General features: G+C 33.5%; 1 protein-coding gene across 5 annotated transcripts in view; it reads left to right on the forward strand.

Annotated features, from left to right (window-relative positions):
• Nucleotides 1–18023, forward strand: part of LOC141563691 (protein argonaute-3) — a 90697-nt gene that overhangs the window by 2751 nt on the left and 69923 nt on the right. For 2 of the 5 annotated variants that reach the window (XM_074305112.1, XM_074305114.1), the window contains exon 2: nt 13937–14111. In XM_074305112.1, the coding sequence (XP_074161213.1) occupies nt 13937–14111 (175 nt within the window). Of the gene's footprint in view, nt 1–13894; nt 14174–18023 lie in introns of all 5 variants that reach the window. The other 3 variants (XM_074305115.1, XM_074305113.1, XM_074305116.1) reach the window with 3 other exon arrangements.

Raw genomic sequence — 18023 nt, forward strand, 5'->3', positions numbered from 1 at the left:
CATTGTTTTTAAATAATCACCTTTGGTTATTGATCAAACAAAATCTTACACTATTCCAGAATATACCTGTGGATGTGAGCTGTGTGTTGACTTAGAAAACCACAGATGAACATTATTTATTTTGCTAAATATTTCTCAGTAACATTTTATTCTTGTTCTGGCTGCACTTGGAAGTATTGTGGTCTGCCTGCAGGTTCTATGTTTGAAGCCTCTGATCTAGTCTAACTCAACCTGTCTGAACTAGAAATCCCAACTACAACTTCCTTGATAAGTGGTCACCTAGAGTGTAATAATAACCCATTTGGTCATTTTCCTACTCTAGAAGTATAATTTTTTTTTTTTTTTTTTTTTGAGGCTGAGGTTAAGTGACTTTCCCAGGGTCACACAGCTAGGAAGTGTTAAGTGTCTGAGACCAGATTTGAACTCGGGTCCTCCTGAATTCAAGGCTGATGCTCTATCCACTGCACCACCTAGCTGCCCTTAGAAGTATAATTTGAGTGCCACAATTATACACTGTTATTTTTCTGAATTTCTGAAATGCTCTAAAATAAGAATTACAGTACATAAATTAATTGTTTTAATTACTGGTTAGAAAACAAATTCCAATTATAGAATTATTTTGTATTGTATGGCTCTGGAAAGAAAAAAATTATAATTGTATTTATTTTGTTAATTATTTTCACAAACTTCAATCCTGTTTCAGATGAAATATTTTATTTAAGATTATTTTTATGGACTTGAGTTCTGTATTTAGCACAATTAGTTGGTACTGTCAAGAAAACTATCCAAAATTAAAGTATGGTCTAAGGCACCAGATATAATTATTAAAATTTCAATTCAAACTCTTAAAAAAAAAAATCTTGAGTTCCTTTCCTTCTTTACCCTTCTTCCCTTAAAACAAAAAGCAAGATAACCTTTTAAAAGCAAAGATATTAATTGATTTTGATCATTACTATTACATGGTATATAAACAGAGCAAAACAATCACCACAATGCAGAGTATGAAAAACATCAGAAGCTGTCAGCCAGAAAATACTGAATCTTGTCCACTAAGCAGTTGACAATAGAAATGCTGGTTTTAATTATAAACTCCTCTGTAAAGCATTTCAAGGATGATAAAAAATTATGAGCAGGGTTGCCTTGCAAAACAATGAAAATTGAGTAGAAAACAACTACAGACAGGTAGCCAACCTTTGGAGATGGCTGAGTCAGGACTTGTGGAAAGAATTTGTTTATGAAATCAATTGATAAATCAGAGATCATTTGTTAAATACTATGTATCAGGTATTATGAAGCACTGCAAATATATTGAAAGTAGTTTCTGCTAATTGGTGAAACATCATATGTATACTTAAAGATAGTAGATAGCAAACAAGGGAGGCAGAGAAGAAGGAAAGGAAGGAGGGAAGGAGGTAAGGAAGAAAGGAAGAAAGGATCCACTGAAGATTTTTGAGAGGTGGTAACATGGTCAGAACTATACTTTAAAACATGAGTTTAGCAACTGTATAAAGAAGATAGATTGATGGAGAAAGAATTGAAACAGAGAGACCAGTTAGAAAGCTATTGCAGCAGTCCAGATGAGAAAGAATGAGAGCCAGAACTGGGATGATAACTATGAATGGGCATGTGTTTCACTGTTATCATTTATTCTTACTGAGTTTAGCTTTACTGTCCCATCTACTTATCTCTTAAACTTGTTCTCAAATCAATGTCTTTTATTTTTGTCACTGAAGAAATGCAGACTCCTTAAAGGAATGAATCTCAACCACATATTTTTCAAAGAAAAGCCAACAAAGGCTGCAGGCAAAGATAAAAACATCTGTATTTAGTCTTTTAAAGATAAGATTTATAGGTTAACCAAAGAATTTTACCCACATGATTTGTGTATTCAAGTTTTTAAAAATCTTAATTTCATAAGCAGTACTATAGATGTAAGATTTCTGTCCTTTTAAACTTTTGAAAATTTTATTAATTTTTGACATTCACTTTTATAAGATTTTAATTTTCATTTTATATGTTATAAGTTATGCATATATAATCATATTAAACATATTTTCATATTAGTTATATTATGAAAGAAGAATCAGAACAAAAGGGAAAAACAAGGAACAAAAAACAAAAAAATCCACTGAAAATAAAATGTTTTGATTTGTATAGTTCTTTCTCTGGATGTAGATACCATTTTCTATCACAAGTCTTTCAGATTATGTATTGCTAAGAAAAGCAAAATTTATCAAAGTTGATCATCTGCATAGTGTTGCTGTTACTATGTACAAAGTTCTCCTGGTTCTGTTCACTTGAGTTGGCATCGGTTTATGAGTCTTTGAAGATTTTTCTGAAATCTGCTTGCTCATTATTTCTAATAGTATTCCATTATATTCATTGCCCTTAAACTTGAACATATTTTGTTATAGATTGGCTCAGATAATTGAAGTACTCTTATAGTCTTCCATACAGCTTTTGGAAAGAGTAATTCTCAAAATAATTTGAGTATTTTTTACCTTAAAAGAATAGTTTAGTAATTTTCATTAAACTTAAGCATCTTCTTTCAATTTTTCTACTACTCACACTGTTGTCCTTGTATCTCAACACTGATTTAAACCTGATATCAGTACCAGCCCTGAAGTCAGGAGGACCTAAATTCAAATCTGGCCTCACATACTTAACACTTCTTGGCTGTGTGACCCTGGACTAGTCACTTAACCCCAATTGTCTCAGCAAATAAATAATAATAAAAAACCTGATATAAATGCCAATTTTAGAGTTCTTACTTATAAGCTAAAGCACAAATTTCCATGTTGATCTTGGCTGCATCTACTTCATGAGGGACAAGGCACCTCAGAAATTCTTGTCAATAGTAGCTAGTAAATCAATGAATACCATAGTTTAAGTTAAACATGGATGTTTTTCTTTCTTTTCATCTTTTTTTTTTAATTAAAATTATGTACTTTCAAAATATGCATGGATAATTTAACATTAACTTTTGCAAAATCTGATGTACAAATTTCCCTCTCTTCCCTTCTCCTCTCCCTTAGATGGCCAATATATGTTAAATATGGTAGAAATCTATGTTAAACCCATTATATTCATACATATTTATACAATTATCTTGCTGTACAAGAAAAATCAAATCAAACAGGAAACTGAGGTAAGGCTAAAGTATGGGAGTCCTGGCTTCCATATCTCATCACTGTCTGAAACAGGATTTGAACTTGTTTTCCTGCCTCTAGATCCAACTCTTTTTTCACTCTGCCAGCTTGCTACTTGTTTTTCATTTAAAACTTTTTACTACTGACTTTTTCTACCTTTTATCTTCTTATATTTTACTTTTCTCCACACTGTGAACCAGACATATTAAGCTACTTGTATGATACTTCATCTTTCCTCTTGTGTCTTTACATTGTCTCAGATGCCTGCGACTTGCTGTCTCTTTATGTCCTCTTAGAACCTTTGGCTTCCTTCAAGACTCAACTCAAAACCCCATTCTAGGGAGATCTTTCCTTAGGTTCCTCTTCCTCACCTCTCTGGAGGTCCTAGAGTTTTCTTCTCCAAGATTACTTTCCTTTTACTTTGTATATATTGAATCATCCTCATAACAACTTTCTGCTAGAATATAAGTCCCTTAAGCCTGGGAACTGTTTTTATTCTTCTGGTTATCCTTAGTGCTAAATACAATACTTATCATGTAGTATGTACATAAATTAATAAGTACTAAAGCATAATACAACTCGAGTATAGAATACAATTATTTCTTGGTATGCTTATTATAATTTAAGAAGAAAAGGATATTCATTCTGTATTTGGAAATTAATGGATTTAATATGCTAAATATTTTTATTAATCACTCAGTTTCAATTTGTTAGTATTCATATAGGATTGACTAATAAGATTTTAAACAATTGAGGGAGATTTAAGTGATGAGATCTTGTTAGTAGCTGTACTATTTACTAATGATAGACTAAATTGAGGGAATAACTTAATTAAAGCAACTCAAAGAATTGCAAATGTTATAAAGAAATGATTGAAAATTAATGAAATGAATGAAAAGACCTTTAGATGATGGTACTTTTTAAAAAATCCTCTCCCTCTTTCTTTTGAAGGGGGTGAGTATATCTTTGTTAATGCAGAATTGACTTATATTTTCCAAAGGAAGTGATGAGCTGTGCTGGCTGGGCCTGAGTCTAAGCAAAGGTCTGGGGCCCTGTAAAAGGGAATTTTTCCTAGAAGGGTTCTTTCTGCTGGCCATAGGCCAGTTCTCAATAACATAGAAAAAGCCTCAGTTTAGAGCAAAATAACTGCTTAGACAAATTATTTTGAGCTTCTGAACCATAGTTGAGTAATATTTTATTTAATAATGAAACTATGTTGTCTTATCTATTTAAAGGATTTGGGTTCATTAATCCTAGCCCCAAATACTTTGTTTTATAATACTAAAAACTTAGAACAGAAAGTATGCTGTTTTCATTTGTTGGCAAATAAGTGTATGCTTGGAGGAAAGAAGAGCTGACTCTTCTTGATTGAGTGGGAAGTTAAAATATAAGGAAAATTTTCTTTTAGAACAATATTCTTTCTATACTTGCTCAGAAGATTAGAATAAGTTGTTGTGAATAGCATTTACCAGACATTCCTACTTCTAATTCAATTATTTAAGATACTCAATAGATCCTTATCCCAGATTTTTAAACAAAAAATTGACCAGATTAAATATATTATGTGTTTCAAGCATAGTATTCTTAAGATACATAAAAAGCCCTTCTATGTTTGTAGAATTTGTTTGGTCTTCCTTTATCAATGTGATATTAGCAACTTTCTTCTCTTTTCTTGGGGGAAGAAGGGAAGGAAAGGGAATGGGAGAAGGGAGAAGAGAGAGAGTGGGGAGAGAACTTTTTCACATAATTCCATTTTTCCATTTCTGGTTATAGTCAGAAAAAGAACTGATGGAGTCTGCAGATAAAAACATTATTTTTTCACTTTATTTTGGTCATTTTTTGTCTGCTTTCTTTTATAATATGACTAATATGGAAGTGTTTCGCATAATTGAACATGTATAACACATATCAAATTGCACACTGTCTTGGAGTGGGAAGGAGGAAGGAAAGAATTTGAAACTCAAAAAACTCCCAAACAAATGTTTAAAATTGTTTCTACATATAATTGGAAATTCTTTTTAAATTTCTTTGCCTGGCATTCAAGATTCTCCAATTTCTTAACACTACTTTTTAGTATTCTCATATTCATTTCCTTCAACTATATACTACTTGACCTCTAACCTCCCTACATTTTACTGTTTCACTTTCTTCTGTCTTGAATGTCTTCTTTCCCTCTGCTTGTTTTATTTCTAATCATCCAATAAAGCTCAAGTCAAACATTTCTTCCTCCACAAAGGTTTTTAATAACAGCCTTTACTTATAAACTTTTATCTCTTAAAAAACAATGTTTTGTCATTGTATTTCTAGAATCTAGCTTAATATTTTGCACATACTAATAAGCATTTGTTAACTAGAATATTATGTATGTCATTCATTATTGTTTTGGTTTATTCCACTACAGGACCCAGAATCCTGCCTATCTTATTTAAGTCCTCTGTCTTCCCCAGCAACTATTTTGTTTGAATGAAGTTAGGTAACACTTAAAAGTTTTAAGAGTATCATTCTAATACATAATGTACACCACTATAAAGTAGTGCGATGTCTTTTTGGTTATCAATTTGGAATCATTCAATAAAAATGATACCAAACCAACTATTGAAAATACATTATAAGGAAGTCGAGGACAAAAGCAAAAGTCTAAAATCTTTATAGCACCTGTCTGTTGTAGCAAAGAAGTAGAAACAAAGTGGTTGCCCCCCCCCATTAAAAAATGCTTTTTTAAAAAAATTCAAAACTTTGCAGTTTGGGTTTTTTAAAAAAAAGTTTTAATTTTGAAAATTGTAGTGTCCCATGACCTATATAACATCACCAGGAGGAAGAGAATTCTAGAATTATTTAAAAAAATGAAACTCAAAATATGCCAGATAAAATTATATAGGGGAGGTTACCTAAATCCTAAGGCAGACAGCATTATAATTATTGAAAGCAGGTAGAAAGAATTGAAGAACACTTGCTTTGATATATGAAAACTTATTTCCAGTATTCTGTTGTCCTTCAGTTTCAGAAGCAACATATTTATAATCAGAGAAATTGTTCACTCCAAACATAATTGAAGAGTATCTCTAACATAGTTTCCTCATTTTATGCTTGTAATCTCCCTTAGTGAAAAGAAAGTAATGTATTTTATCATTTGTTCTCTATATTTATGATTGATCATTGCAAATAATAGCCAATTGCCTTTTAGGGCTTTCATTTATGTTATTTATAGTCATTATTCTGATGATGTCATCAGAACATCTCATCTCTGCAACTTGCATTGACAGATCCCTATGCTTAAAATATACTTCCAGATTGTCTTTACCTCTTAGAATCTCTTGTTTTCTTCAAAGGTCAAACAATACCTTCTATATGAAACGTTTCCTGATCCCCTTGACTACTAGTATCCTCACTTCCAAAAAAAGAATAATTTATTTTGCATATTTTAGATACTTTTAAGATTTTAAAAACACATTTTTCTTCCATTTTCCCCTCCTTAAAAAAAAAAATAGAGAAATAAAATTTGTAAGAAACATGTGTGTCAAGCATAGCAAATTCCCATATTGGCTATGTAAAAAGTATGTCTTATTCTGGATTTTGAGTGTTGTCTCTGTCAGTAGGACTTGTAATGAGGAGGCATTTTTTTTAAAAAGCTTTTTACTTACAAAACATATGCATGGGTAATTTTTCAACATTGACCCTTGCAAAATCTTTTGTTCCAAATTTTCCCTTCCTTCGCTTCACCCTCTCTCCTAGATGGCAAGTAAGTCTAATACATGTTAAATATGTTAAAATATATGTTAAATCCAATATATATATACATATTTGTGAATGTTAACTCAAGTCATTCACTACATTTGCAAATACTCTTGTTTCACTCTACATTCACTATTACTAGTTTCTCCTAATTCACAAGCTTTTAGAGAAATCTCTGGTCACTGTCTTTTGCAGTGATTAAACCAATTTTACAAAGCTTACCTCTGTCTGAAGTTTTCAGAGATCTCTGGCCACCATTTCATAGGAATGATGGTTTAGATACACGGTAGAGCTCTAGAGAACAGCCATGTGCAAGTTCAAGGTCTTTTATTCACATTTTCACATCCTGCTCCTAGCTGATCTCCTGCTGACTCCAAATGAACACCAGGTCAAAGAGGACCTACTTCCTTCTCCCACAGGTTAAATAGGGTCTATGAGGTCATAGGCACAGAGAAGGAGACATCTGAAGGAGATAGGACTGATCCCAGTGTGGCCAGAGTTCCCACCCACAAGGTGTTGTCTGTTTACTCACAGAAATCACTTCCAGGGGTCTCAAGCTTAATTGCTTGGTTACTTCCTGTTGCATTGAACAAGACACAACCCTTACACATATTTATACAGTTATCTTACTGCATAAGAAAAATTGGATCAAGAAGGGAAAAAAACTGAGAAAACAAAATGCAAGCAAACAGCAACAGAAAGTGAAAATGCTATGTTGTGGACCACACTCAGTTCCCACAGTCCTCTCTCTGGGTGTAGATAGCTCTCTTCATCACTGAACAAATGGAACTGGTTTGAATCATCCTTGTTGAAGAGAGCCACGTCCATCAGAATTGATCATTGTATAGTTTTGTTGTTGAAGTATATAATGATCTCCTGGCTCTGCTCATTTCACTTAGCATCAGTTCATGTAAGTCTCTCCAGACCTCTTTGAAATCATCCTGTTGGTTATTTCTTAGAGAACAATAATATTATAACATTCATAGACCATGATTTATTCAGTCATTCTCCAATTGATGGGCATTCATTTGGTTTCCAGTTTCTTGCCACTACAAAAAAGGCTGCCACAAACATTTTTGCACATGTTGGGTCCCTTTCCCTACTTTGAGCTCTCTTTGGGATAGAAGCCCAGTAGAAACACTGCTGGGTCAAAGGGTATGCACAGTTTGATAACTTTTTGAGCATAGTTCCAAATTGCTTTCCAGAATGGTTGGATCTGTTCACAGTTCCACTAACAATGTATCAGTGTCCCAGTTTTCCCACATTCATCATTATCTTTTCCTGTCATCTTAGCTAATCTGAGAGGTGTGTAGTGGTATCTCAGAGTAGTGCTAATTTGCATATCTCTGATCAATAATGATTTGGAGCACCTTTTCATATGACTAGAAATAGTTTTAATTTCTTCATCTGAAAATTGTCTGTTTATATCCTGTGATGATTTATCAATTGGGGAATGGCTTGATTTCTTATAAATTTGAGTTAATTCTCTATATATTTTAGAAATGAGGTCTTTATCAGAACCTTTGAATGTAAAAATGTTTTCTGAGTTTATTCTTCCCTTCTAATCTTATCTGCATTAATTTTGTTAGTACAAAAAAAATTTTAACTTAATATAATCAAAATTATCTATTTTGTGATCAGTGATGATCTCTAGTTCTTTTTTGGTTACAAATTCCTTCCTCCTCCCACAGGTCTGAGAGAGAAATTCTCCTGTGTTCTTCTAATTTGTTTATAATATCATTCTTTATGTCTAGATCATGAACCCATTTTGAACTTATCTTGGTATATACAGTGTTAGGTGTGGGTCTTCCTGGCATACTAGTTAGCTAATTTTCATTTAAAAATTTTTTAATGTTTTGGAGCATTTTGTCATAAAGCTATTGATAGCTTAGATCTTTTCCTTTGAAACTGCCTGTTCATATCATTTGACTATCATTCATGGGTAATGGATCTTAGTCCTATATATTTGAATTAGTTCTTTATGTATCTTGGAAATGAGGCTTTTTTTCTTTTTCTTTTTTTTTTTTAATAATAGCTTTTTATTTTCAAAATATATAGATAGTTTTCAACATTTCACCCTTGCAAAAACCTTGTGTTCCAATTTTTGTCCTTCCTTTCCTCCCATCCCCTCCCCAAACACAGCAAGTAATCCAATATATGTTAAACATGTGCATACATAGTCCCACAACTATCATCCTGCATGAGCACACACACACACACACACACACACACACACACACACACACACACACACATACACAAAATCTGATCAAAAAGGGGAAAAAAGAGGAAAAACCCCCCCAAAAGCAAGCAAACAAAACCAAAAAAAAGGTAAAAACACAAGATCCGCATTCAGTCTTCACAATCCTCTTTCTGGATGCAAATGGCTTTCTCCATCACAAATCTATTGGAATTGGCCCGAATCAACTCATTGTCGAAAAGAGCCATATCTTTCAGAATTGGTTGTCACTTAATTTTGTTTTTACAGTGTACAGTTCTCTTGGTTCTACTCACTTCATTTTGCATCAGTTCACATATGTCTCTCCAGGCCTTTCTGAAACCATGCTGATGATCATTTCTCATGGAACAATAATATTTGATAACAATCCTCTTACCATAACTTATTCAGCCACTCAGTTTCTAGTTCCTTGACACTACAAAAAGGGCTACTTCAAACATTTTCGTATATGTGGATCCTTTTCCTTTTTTTATGATCTCTTTGGGATACAGGCCCAGTAGAGTTGGAACAAAGGGAATACACAATTTGATAGCCCTTTGGGCATAGTTCCATATTGCTTTCCAGAATAGGTGGATCAGTTTACACCTCCAACATCCCCTCCAACATTCATTATTATCTCTTCTTGTCATTTTAACCAATCTGAGAAGTGTGAAACAACTCAGAGTTGTTTTAATTTAAAGGAAATGAGACTTTTTTCAAAGACATTTCCAAGTTTTTTTTAAACCCACACCTATTTTAAAATTTAATTTAGTTTTACTCTCCTCTCCCTTTCTTTCCCCACTGAAAAAGAAAGGAAACAAAACTTTTGTGCAAAATATGAATAATCAAACATAATTCCTGCATTGACCATCTTTAAAAATATACGTAGGTACTGATAGATTGCCTCTTCTTTTATTCCCAGTCTTTTATTTTCAGTTGTTCCCTGTCTTCTGGTGTTTCCTCACTACCTACAAGAATGTCTAAGTCTTCTCCAGTTTAAAAAAACCCTACTTAGTTCATCCATTCCTGAATAGCTATAGACCCATTGGGGCAGCTAGGTGACATAGTAGATAGAAAATTAAACCTGAAGTCAGAAAAAACCTCAGTTCAAATCTGGTCTCAGACATTTACTAGCTGTATAACCCTGGGAAAATCACTTAACCCTGCTTGCCTCAGTTTCCATATTTGTAAAGTGAGCTGGAGAAGAAAATGGCAAACTACTTCAATATTTTTTTCCAAGAAAACCCCAAATAGATGATGAGGAGTTAGATGTCTGAAAAGACTCAATTACCATAGACCTACAGTCCTCTATTCTTTTGTGGCCAAGTTCCTTGAGAAAACCATCTATAATATGTATCTCAACTTCCTTTCTTCTCATTTTTAACTTTCTGAATCAGAGTTATCAAACTCAACAGTAGTCAAAAGTCTTGAAAGTAGCGAGAATCATATTAAAATGTTTTAAGAAAATTCAATTCAGTAAATATTAGGTGCCTTCTATATGCAAGACTACTCAGCCCAAGATATACAAAAAGAGGCAACAGACAATCACTTTTGCCTGGAACTTATAGTATAATGGGAGATAATATACAAACAAATACATAAAAATAAACTATATGCAGGATAATTAGGAAATAATTAACAGAGGAAAGGCATTGGAATTGAAAAGGGTTGGGAACAGCTTCCATTAAGAGGTGAGATTTTAGTTAGGAACTTAAAGGAAACCAGGAATGTCAGTAGTCAGAGTAGAGAAGGAAGAGCTTTCCAGGTATAAAGGAGAGCCAGAGAGAATGCCTGGAGCTGAGAGATGGAGTGTTCATGGAACATCAGGAAACCAGTGTCCCTGGATTGAAGAGATATTTGAGATGTGTTGGAAAGGTGAAATTGACAGGCCTTGATAGCAACTTGGATATAGGAGGTGAGAGATAGTGAAGAATCCAGGGTAACTCCAAGGATAGTAAGCTTAAAGGAATAGGAAGATAGTAATCTATATAATCTCTATAGTAATTGAGAAGGTGGGAGGGGGGAGATGATTTAGGGAAAAGATAAATGAGTTCTGTTTGGGATATAGTAAAGTTTAAGAGGTCTGAAAGGCAAATGGAAGAAGATTGGAGGTCAACAGATAGATTCGGGCAGGAAAGGTAGATTTGAGTATTATTAACAGAAAGATGGTAATTAAATCCATAGAAACTGATCTTCTTAATAAATGAAAGTACAGTACAATAGAGATAATTTTATTTTGTTTTTCTAAGTCAGTATGTGGTTAATAGGTATACATTTTTGAGTTTGACATTGCTTCTCTATAGTATGTTTTCCAATTTTATCCTTTGACTGACTGCTTTCTCTAAATCTAATGGTATTTTCTCAGTCCTCATTCTTCTTGGCCTCTGTGCAGTCTTTGATGACATTGATTAACTTCTTGATCTTCTTTTCAGATTTTTGTGATATCACTCTCTTGGTTGTCTCCTATGTCTTTGACCTGCCCTTTCTCAGTTTTTTTTTCTGCATCTTCATCCAGGTCATTCCTATTAAACAGGGGTGTCCCCCAAGGCTTTCTCTAGACTGTCTTCTCATCTGTTTCACTTGATCTCATCATCTTCCATGATTATTTCTATTATTTCTGTGTTAATGATTGCCATATTTGTCCAGTCTTAACCTTTCTGATGATTTCCAGTCTCAGTTGTCTATTGTTCATCTTGAACTGAATGTTCCAAAACATCTTAAATCAATACAACCAAAACTGAATTCATCTTTTTCCCCAAACTCTTTCCTCCTTACAGACTTTCTTATTACTGTCCAGGACACCATATTCCCAGTTACCCAAGCTTACAACCTAAGTGTCATTCTCTACTCCTTGTTCTCTTGCCTTTCCCTCTTCCCTAATATCTAATCAATAGTCAGATTTTACATTTCTACCTTCATGTCATCTCTCACATAGGCCTTCTTTCTTCCTAATACCATCAACACCTTGGTAAGGGCCTTTATCACTAGATATCAGGAACATTACAACAACCTGCTGTTTGGTCTCCCTGCTTCAATTTCCTCCCCCCATTATTTGTCATGTTGTGCAAGAAAAAACAGACTAAAGGGGAAGAAATAAACAAAAAGATGAAAATTTTATGCTTTGATCCACATTCAGTTCTTTCTCTGGATGTGATTGGCATTTTCCATCCCAAGTTTTACTGGAGCTGCCTTGAATCACTGCATTATTGAAAAGAGCCAACTCCATCACAGTTGATCATCATACAATCTTGTTACTATGTACAATATTCTCTTGGTTCTACTCACTTCATTTAGCATCAGTTCATGTAAATCTCTCTAGGCCTTTCTGAAATCAAGCTGCTCATCATTTCTTATAGAAGAATACTATTTCATTACATTCATGCACCATAACTTATTTCAGCAATTACCCAACTGATGGACATCCATTCAATTTCTAGTTTCTTTCCACTACAAAAAGGGCTGCTACAAACTTTTTTGCACATAGGGGTCCTTTTCTCATAAATTATCTTTTTGGGATACAGACCCAGTAGTGAGATTACTGGATCAAAGGATATGCACAGTTTTGTAGCCCATTGGGCATAGTCAGAATTTGTTCTCCAGAATAGTTAGATCATTTCACAACTCCATCAACAATGCATTAGTGTTCCTGTCTTCCCACATCCCTTCTAACATTTATCATTATCTTTTCCTGTCATCTAACCAATCTGAGAGGTGTGAAGTGATACCTCAGAGTTGTCTTAATTTTCATTTCTCTAATCAATAGTGATACGTAGAACATTTTTTCATATGACTAGGAATGACTTGAATTTCATCAATCTGAAAATTGTTCATATACTTTGACCATTTATCAACTGAGGAATGACTTGTAATGCTTATAAATTTGAGCCACTTTTCTATATATTTTGAAAATGAGCCCTTTATCAGAAACACTGATTTTTCTGCCTCAATTTTCTATCCATTCCAGTTCATCCTCTGCTGAATGTCAAATCGTTCTTCCTAAAGAACATGTTACCTCTCTTCTCCCCAATGCTTCTCTATCACCTGCATGATCAAATATAAAATCCTCTGTTTGGCTTTTTGGCCCTTCATAATTTGGCCCCCTTTCAATCTTCTTAAATGTCCCTTTTGTACTCTACAATTAGTAAAACTGGCCTTCTTGTTTTTTTCAAAGTATATAACGGGACATGTCTTGATTCCAGATATTTTCACTGACTGTCCTCCATGCCTGGAATTCTCTCCTTCCTCTTCTCTATCTCCTGGCTTGCTTTAAATTTTACCTAAAGTTTTACCTTTTACAAGAAGTCTTTTTTAAATTTTCCTCATTCTTAATATTTTCCCTCTGGAACCATCTCTAGTATCGTCTGTACCTTTTTTATACATAAATATTTGCATGCTGTCTTTCCCATTAAATTATAAGCTTGTTGAGAGTGGGCACTGTCTTTTGATATTCATTGTATCTTCAGTGCTTAGTATAGTACTTCGCACATAGTAGGTTCTTGATAGTAGATACTTGATTTGAAGTAGATTTTTATGGTCTGTTGTAGTGGGGTTTCTTTTTCAGTTGTGGGTTGGGGTCCTTTCTATTTCTGTAATTCTCTTATTATTATCTGATTTCTCTTATGTCTGTATGTGCCTAATGTGTATAGACATTTCTACTTGGTTGTCTTAGTGACACTTGAAAATCATGGAACAAGGGAAAATGAAATAGTCACAAATATATATATATATATATATATTTTTAAATAAGATTCCTCAAGATAAGACACCCTCCTCACAATCTCTGACCCTAATATAGCAACTGCAAGGTGTAATATTATATTTCTTTTTTTTTCCCTAGTAGGACCTGTTGGGGCACAGCCCCTGCTTATGGTGCCCAGACGTCCTGGCTATGGCACCATGGGCAAACCCATTAAGCTGCTGGCCAACTGCTTCCAGGTTGAAATTCCAAAGATTGATGTCTATCTCTATGAGGTAGATATTAAACCAGACAAATGTCCTAGGAGGGTAAACAGGTAAGATATGAGACATTGTGATTTTTAGGAGTACTGTAATCTACTTTAATTTTGCATCTGTTGTAAGATTATATTTACAATTTGACTAAGTTACTCCAACCTTTTTTAGAATTCAGTATACCTTAGGGATAGAACAGTTGCAAAAATAGTAGTTCAATTGGATAAACTGCTTTGAAACTCCATTTCATTTTAACTTGAACATTTACATTTCCCTAATTATGATAGAAAAAGTCTAATGTATATGTACATCCCTCCTCAACTCTGGGTAAAGCCAATAGGCCTGTGGGGAGTGTAGGATTCTAACAGTCGAAAAAATCAGAGGAGTTGGATTTGAATGTAAGTTTCAGGCAAATCAGTTAAACTCTGGCCCTCAGTTTACTTCTCTCTAAATATAGGGCTAGATGATCCCAATACTCCCTTCAAGTCCTAAATCTCTGGCCTTTTCTCTCATTTTCACCTATCCTGCATGGGTGCCCACATTTCCTTATTTTCAGCTCCTGATAAGTTATTCCTAATATTTAAGGACCTTTAAGTCCCTAAAGACCAGAAACATAATTTATGATATTAGGCTACTAGGACAGTTAGCATATATTAATTCCCTGTCATACTTATTAATCACAAGGCTTTGAATCAAATAATATATTGGTTCAGTTTAGAGATTATTTTGGTCAATCAGTAAAGTTTTTATTTTTCTCAGTTACATGGAAAACAAATTTTTTACATTTGTTTTTAAAATTGAGTTCCAGATGCTCCCCCTTCCTCTTCACCCCTTTCCCCATTGAGAAGACCCATGTGAAGTCAAGCAAAATATTACCATGAAAGTCATGTTAACAAAAGAAAACAAAGATTCTCTTCCCCCTCCCTCTACCCTTATAAAAATCTCAAAAAAAAAAAGTTTTTAAAAAGTATGCTTCAGTTTATATTTAGACACAATCAGTTCTTTGAGTATGGATAGAATTTTTCAACCTAAGTCCTTTGAAGTAGTCTTGGATCAGTGTATTGCTGAAAATAGCAAAGTCATTCACAGCTGATCATTCCACAATTTTGCTATCAGTAAGAATATTTATACCAAATATTCTGCTAGCTACTTGGAGAATAGAAAGACTAAAAAAAAAGCAGTCTTTTCTCAAGGAACTTACTTTTTCTATTGGGAAGACAACATATACAGATACAAATACATACAGAATAAATATAAATAACTTCAAGGTAGTTAAGGAGAGTGAGTTAAATCAAGAAGGTAAGTTACATAGTGAAAGAAATGAGGAAATTTTTGAGGCATTGAATAAGGAGTGCTTTTCAGGCTTGGGGGAGGACCAGTGCAGAAGCTCAGAAATGTTAGTTAAAATACAATGTGTGAAGAACAGAGAGAGAGCTGGTTTGGATGGACCATAGAGAAAGAGAAGGAGAGTAATATATAATGAATGAGCTGGAGAAATAGGGTGAGACCAGTTTATTGTAGAGAGAATGATTTCACTAAATTTTATCAGGTAACAGAATTATATAATTAAATTTTCATTTGAAGAAAATCATTGTGGGTCTATGTGTAGATTAATTGAGGTAGGGAAAGATTTGAGGCAGGAAGATTAAGTAGGGAGCTGTTGGCAGTAGTCCACATGAGAGGTGAGGAGGACCTGAATTAAAGGTGATTTTGTGAGAGATAGAAAAAGGTTCAAGTGAAATGTGAAGAATATTATGAATGTAGAAATGAATGGCAATATTTATCAAATGATTCAGTATAGTTTGCAAACCTGGGAAATTAGAAAAATGGTAATGCTATTGACAGAAATAGGGAAATTAAAAAATGAGTTCTTTTGGATATGTTGAGATTAAGACCTCTCTGAGATATCCATTTTAAAATGTCTTAATAAGCAAGTGGTAATGCAAGACTATAGCTCCACTGAGAGATTTGGGCTGGATATGTATAGATCTTGGAGTCATCTGCATAAACATAATTAAACTCTTGGGAACTGATAAGATCGCTGTGGGAGAGGGGAGGATTCATGAGAAAGCCTTAGGGAATACTCTCAGTTTAGGGGTATATGATATAGAAGATTAGCAGAGGAGTAGTCTCTCAGTTTGGTAGGAACTATCACTGGAAAATAGGGTTAAGAAAACATCTTGGAGGAGAAGGTGGTCAGCAATGTCAAATGAAGTCAGAAAACAAAAAGAATAAGGACAGAGAAGACTTACCAAATTTTGTAATTAAGAAATAATCATTTTGAAGGCAGTTGAGTAATAAGACAATATGAGTGGTACAAAATAATTTGATAGTCCAGTTATATTCCATCCCATAATTGTAGAAAATAATAATAGTTCACATTTATATAGTGCTTAAATGTGGAAAAATATTTTAAATTTTATTTTATTTTTGAGCTAACCAAATCTTTCTGTTTGTACCCACCTGTCTCCCCCACCACCATCTTACACTTTTAAAGACCTTGACAAATTTTTGTTTAATCCTCAAAAACTTGTCGTGAGACTTGAAAGTTTATAAAGTGATATTTAAAAATAAATAGGCTAAATAGTGTAAGAATTGTTGTCTTCATTGATATAAAAGTGGAGGCTTAGATGTAATCTAGCATCATGGAACTCTAAAGCTGGAAAGTACTTTAGAGATCATCTAGTCAAATCTCGTCATTTTGCAGATGAGGAAATAGAGATCCAGAAAAATTAACTTGCCTAGGTTTATTCAAGTATAAGAATAGGGAGATAATAGTTGTACTATAATTGAGTATTGCTTCCAGTTTGGGGTGTTATGACACAAGAAGAAAATAAACTGGAATGTCTAGAGAAAGGGCAATCAGAATGGTAAAGAGCTTTGAATTGGTAATAAATAAAGATCAGCTGAAAGAACTGAGTAAATTAATGATAGAGGAGAGAAGACTTTAGGAAAACATGATACATATAAGTATTTGAAGAACTAATATGTCGAAGAAGAGATTAGAGTTATTTTGTTTGAACCAAGAGGCAAATTTCCTGTTGATGTAAATAGAAACGTCCCATCAACTAGAAGTCTACAAAAGTGAAATTGGCTTCTTTAAGAGGTGATGGGTTTCCCCTACTTGGAGGTCTTGAAGCAGAGGATAGATGACTATTTGACAGCTTAATAGTGATTCCTTTTGGATTATCAGTTAAACCTAGGCTGTTAAACTATTGTCTTAATTATTAAAAATTTGTGACACTGATGTGAACCTTGCAAGAAAGACAAAGATTCTGAGAGATAGAAGTGAGAAGGAAATACTTCCCAGACGTGGGATACAAATAGGTAGGGGTGAAAAATGCCTTCCTATTGTCTAACTTGCAGTTTGTTTCTGATATATTTTTTTATATCTGAAAATGGATAAGAAAACTACAAGATAGGATAGATATTGGGGAAGGAGAATGAAATGTTAAATGACATGTTAAATTATATTTAACATATTCTGGGAAGATCCATCAATTAATTAATAGTAGGGTAGAGTCTGTATGAAGAGTTAAAACTAACTTCTTTCAAGGAGACCAACTTGAGGTGATGAGAAACTGGACTAGAATTGTGGCAATCAGAATAAAAGAAAGGGATATACTGGTTTAGTAGATGTTTAAAAACAAACAAACAAACTATACTAGTTTACTAGATGTTTAAAAACCAACCAAAAAAAAAAAAAGCAAACTACTAAACCATAAATTTGTTATGTGTGAATATTGGTTTTGTTTATAGTTTTAAAATTTTGTGTGATTGATTTATTATAAAAATGCAAACTATAGATGAGATTAATCCTTTGGGTATAAGTAGGATTAGATAGCTAATAACTTCTTTTCCAAGTCTGTGTTTCTTTTTCTTAATACATTGTTCCATTAAGTTTCCAATTTTATATCTTGAAATTTGATTATCTTATTTGTGGCATCATTTTTTTTGTTACTCAAGTACGAGGA

Source organism: Sminthopsis crassicaudata, chromosome 3 (assembly GCF_048593235.1).
Source record: "Sminthopsis crassicaudata isolate SCR6 chromosome 3, ASM4859323v1, whole genome shotgun sequence".
NCBI classification, from domain to species: Eukaryota; Metazoa; Chordata; class Mammalia; order Dasyuromorphia; family Dasyuridae; genus Sminthopsis; species Sminthopsis crassicaudata.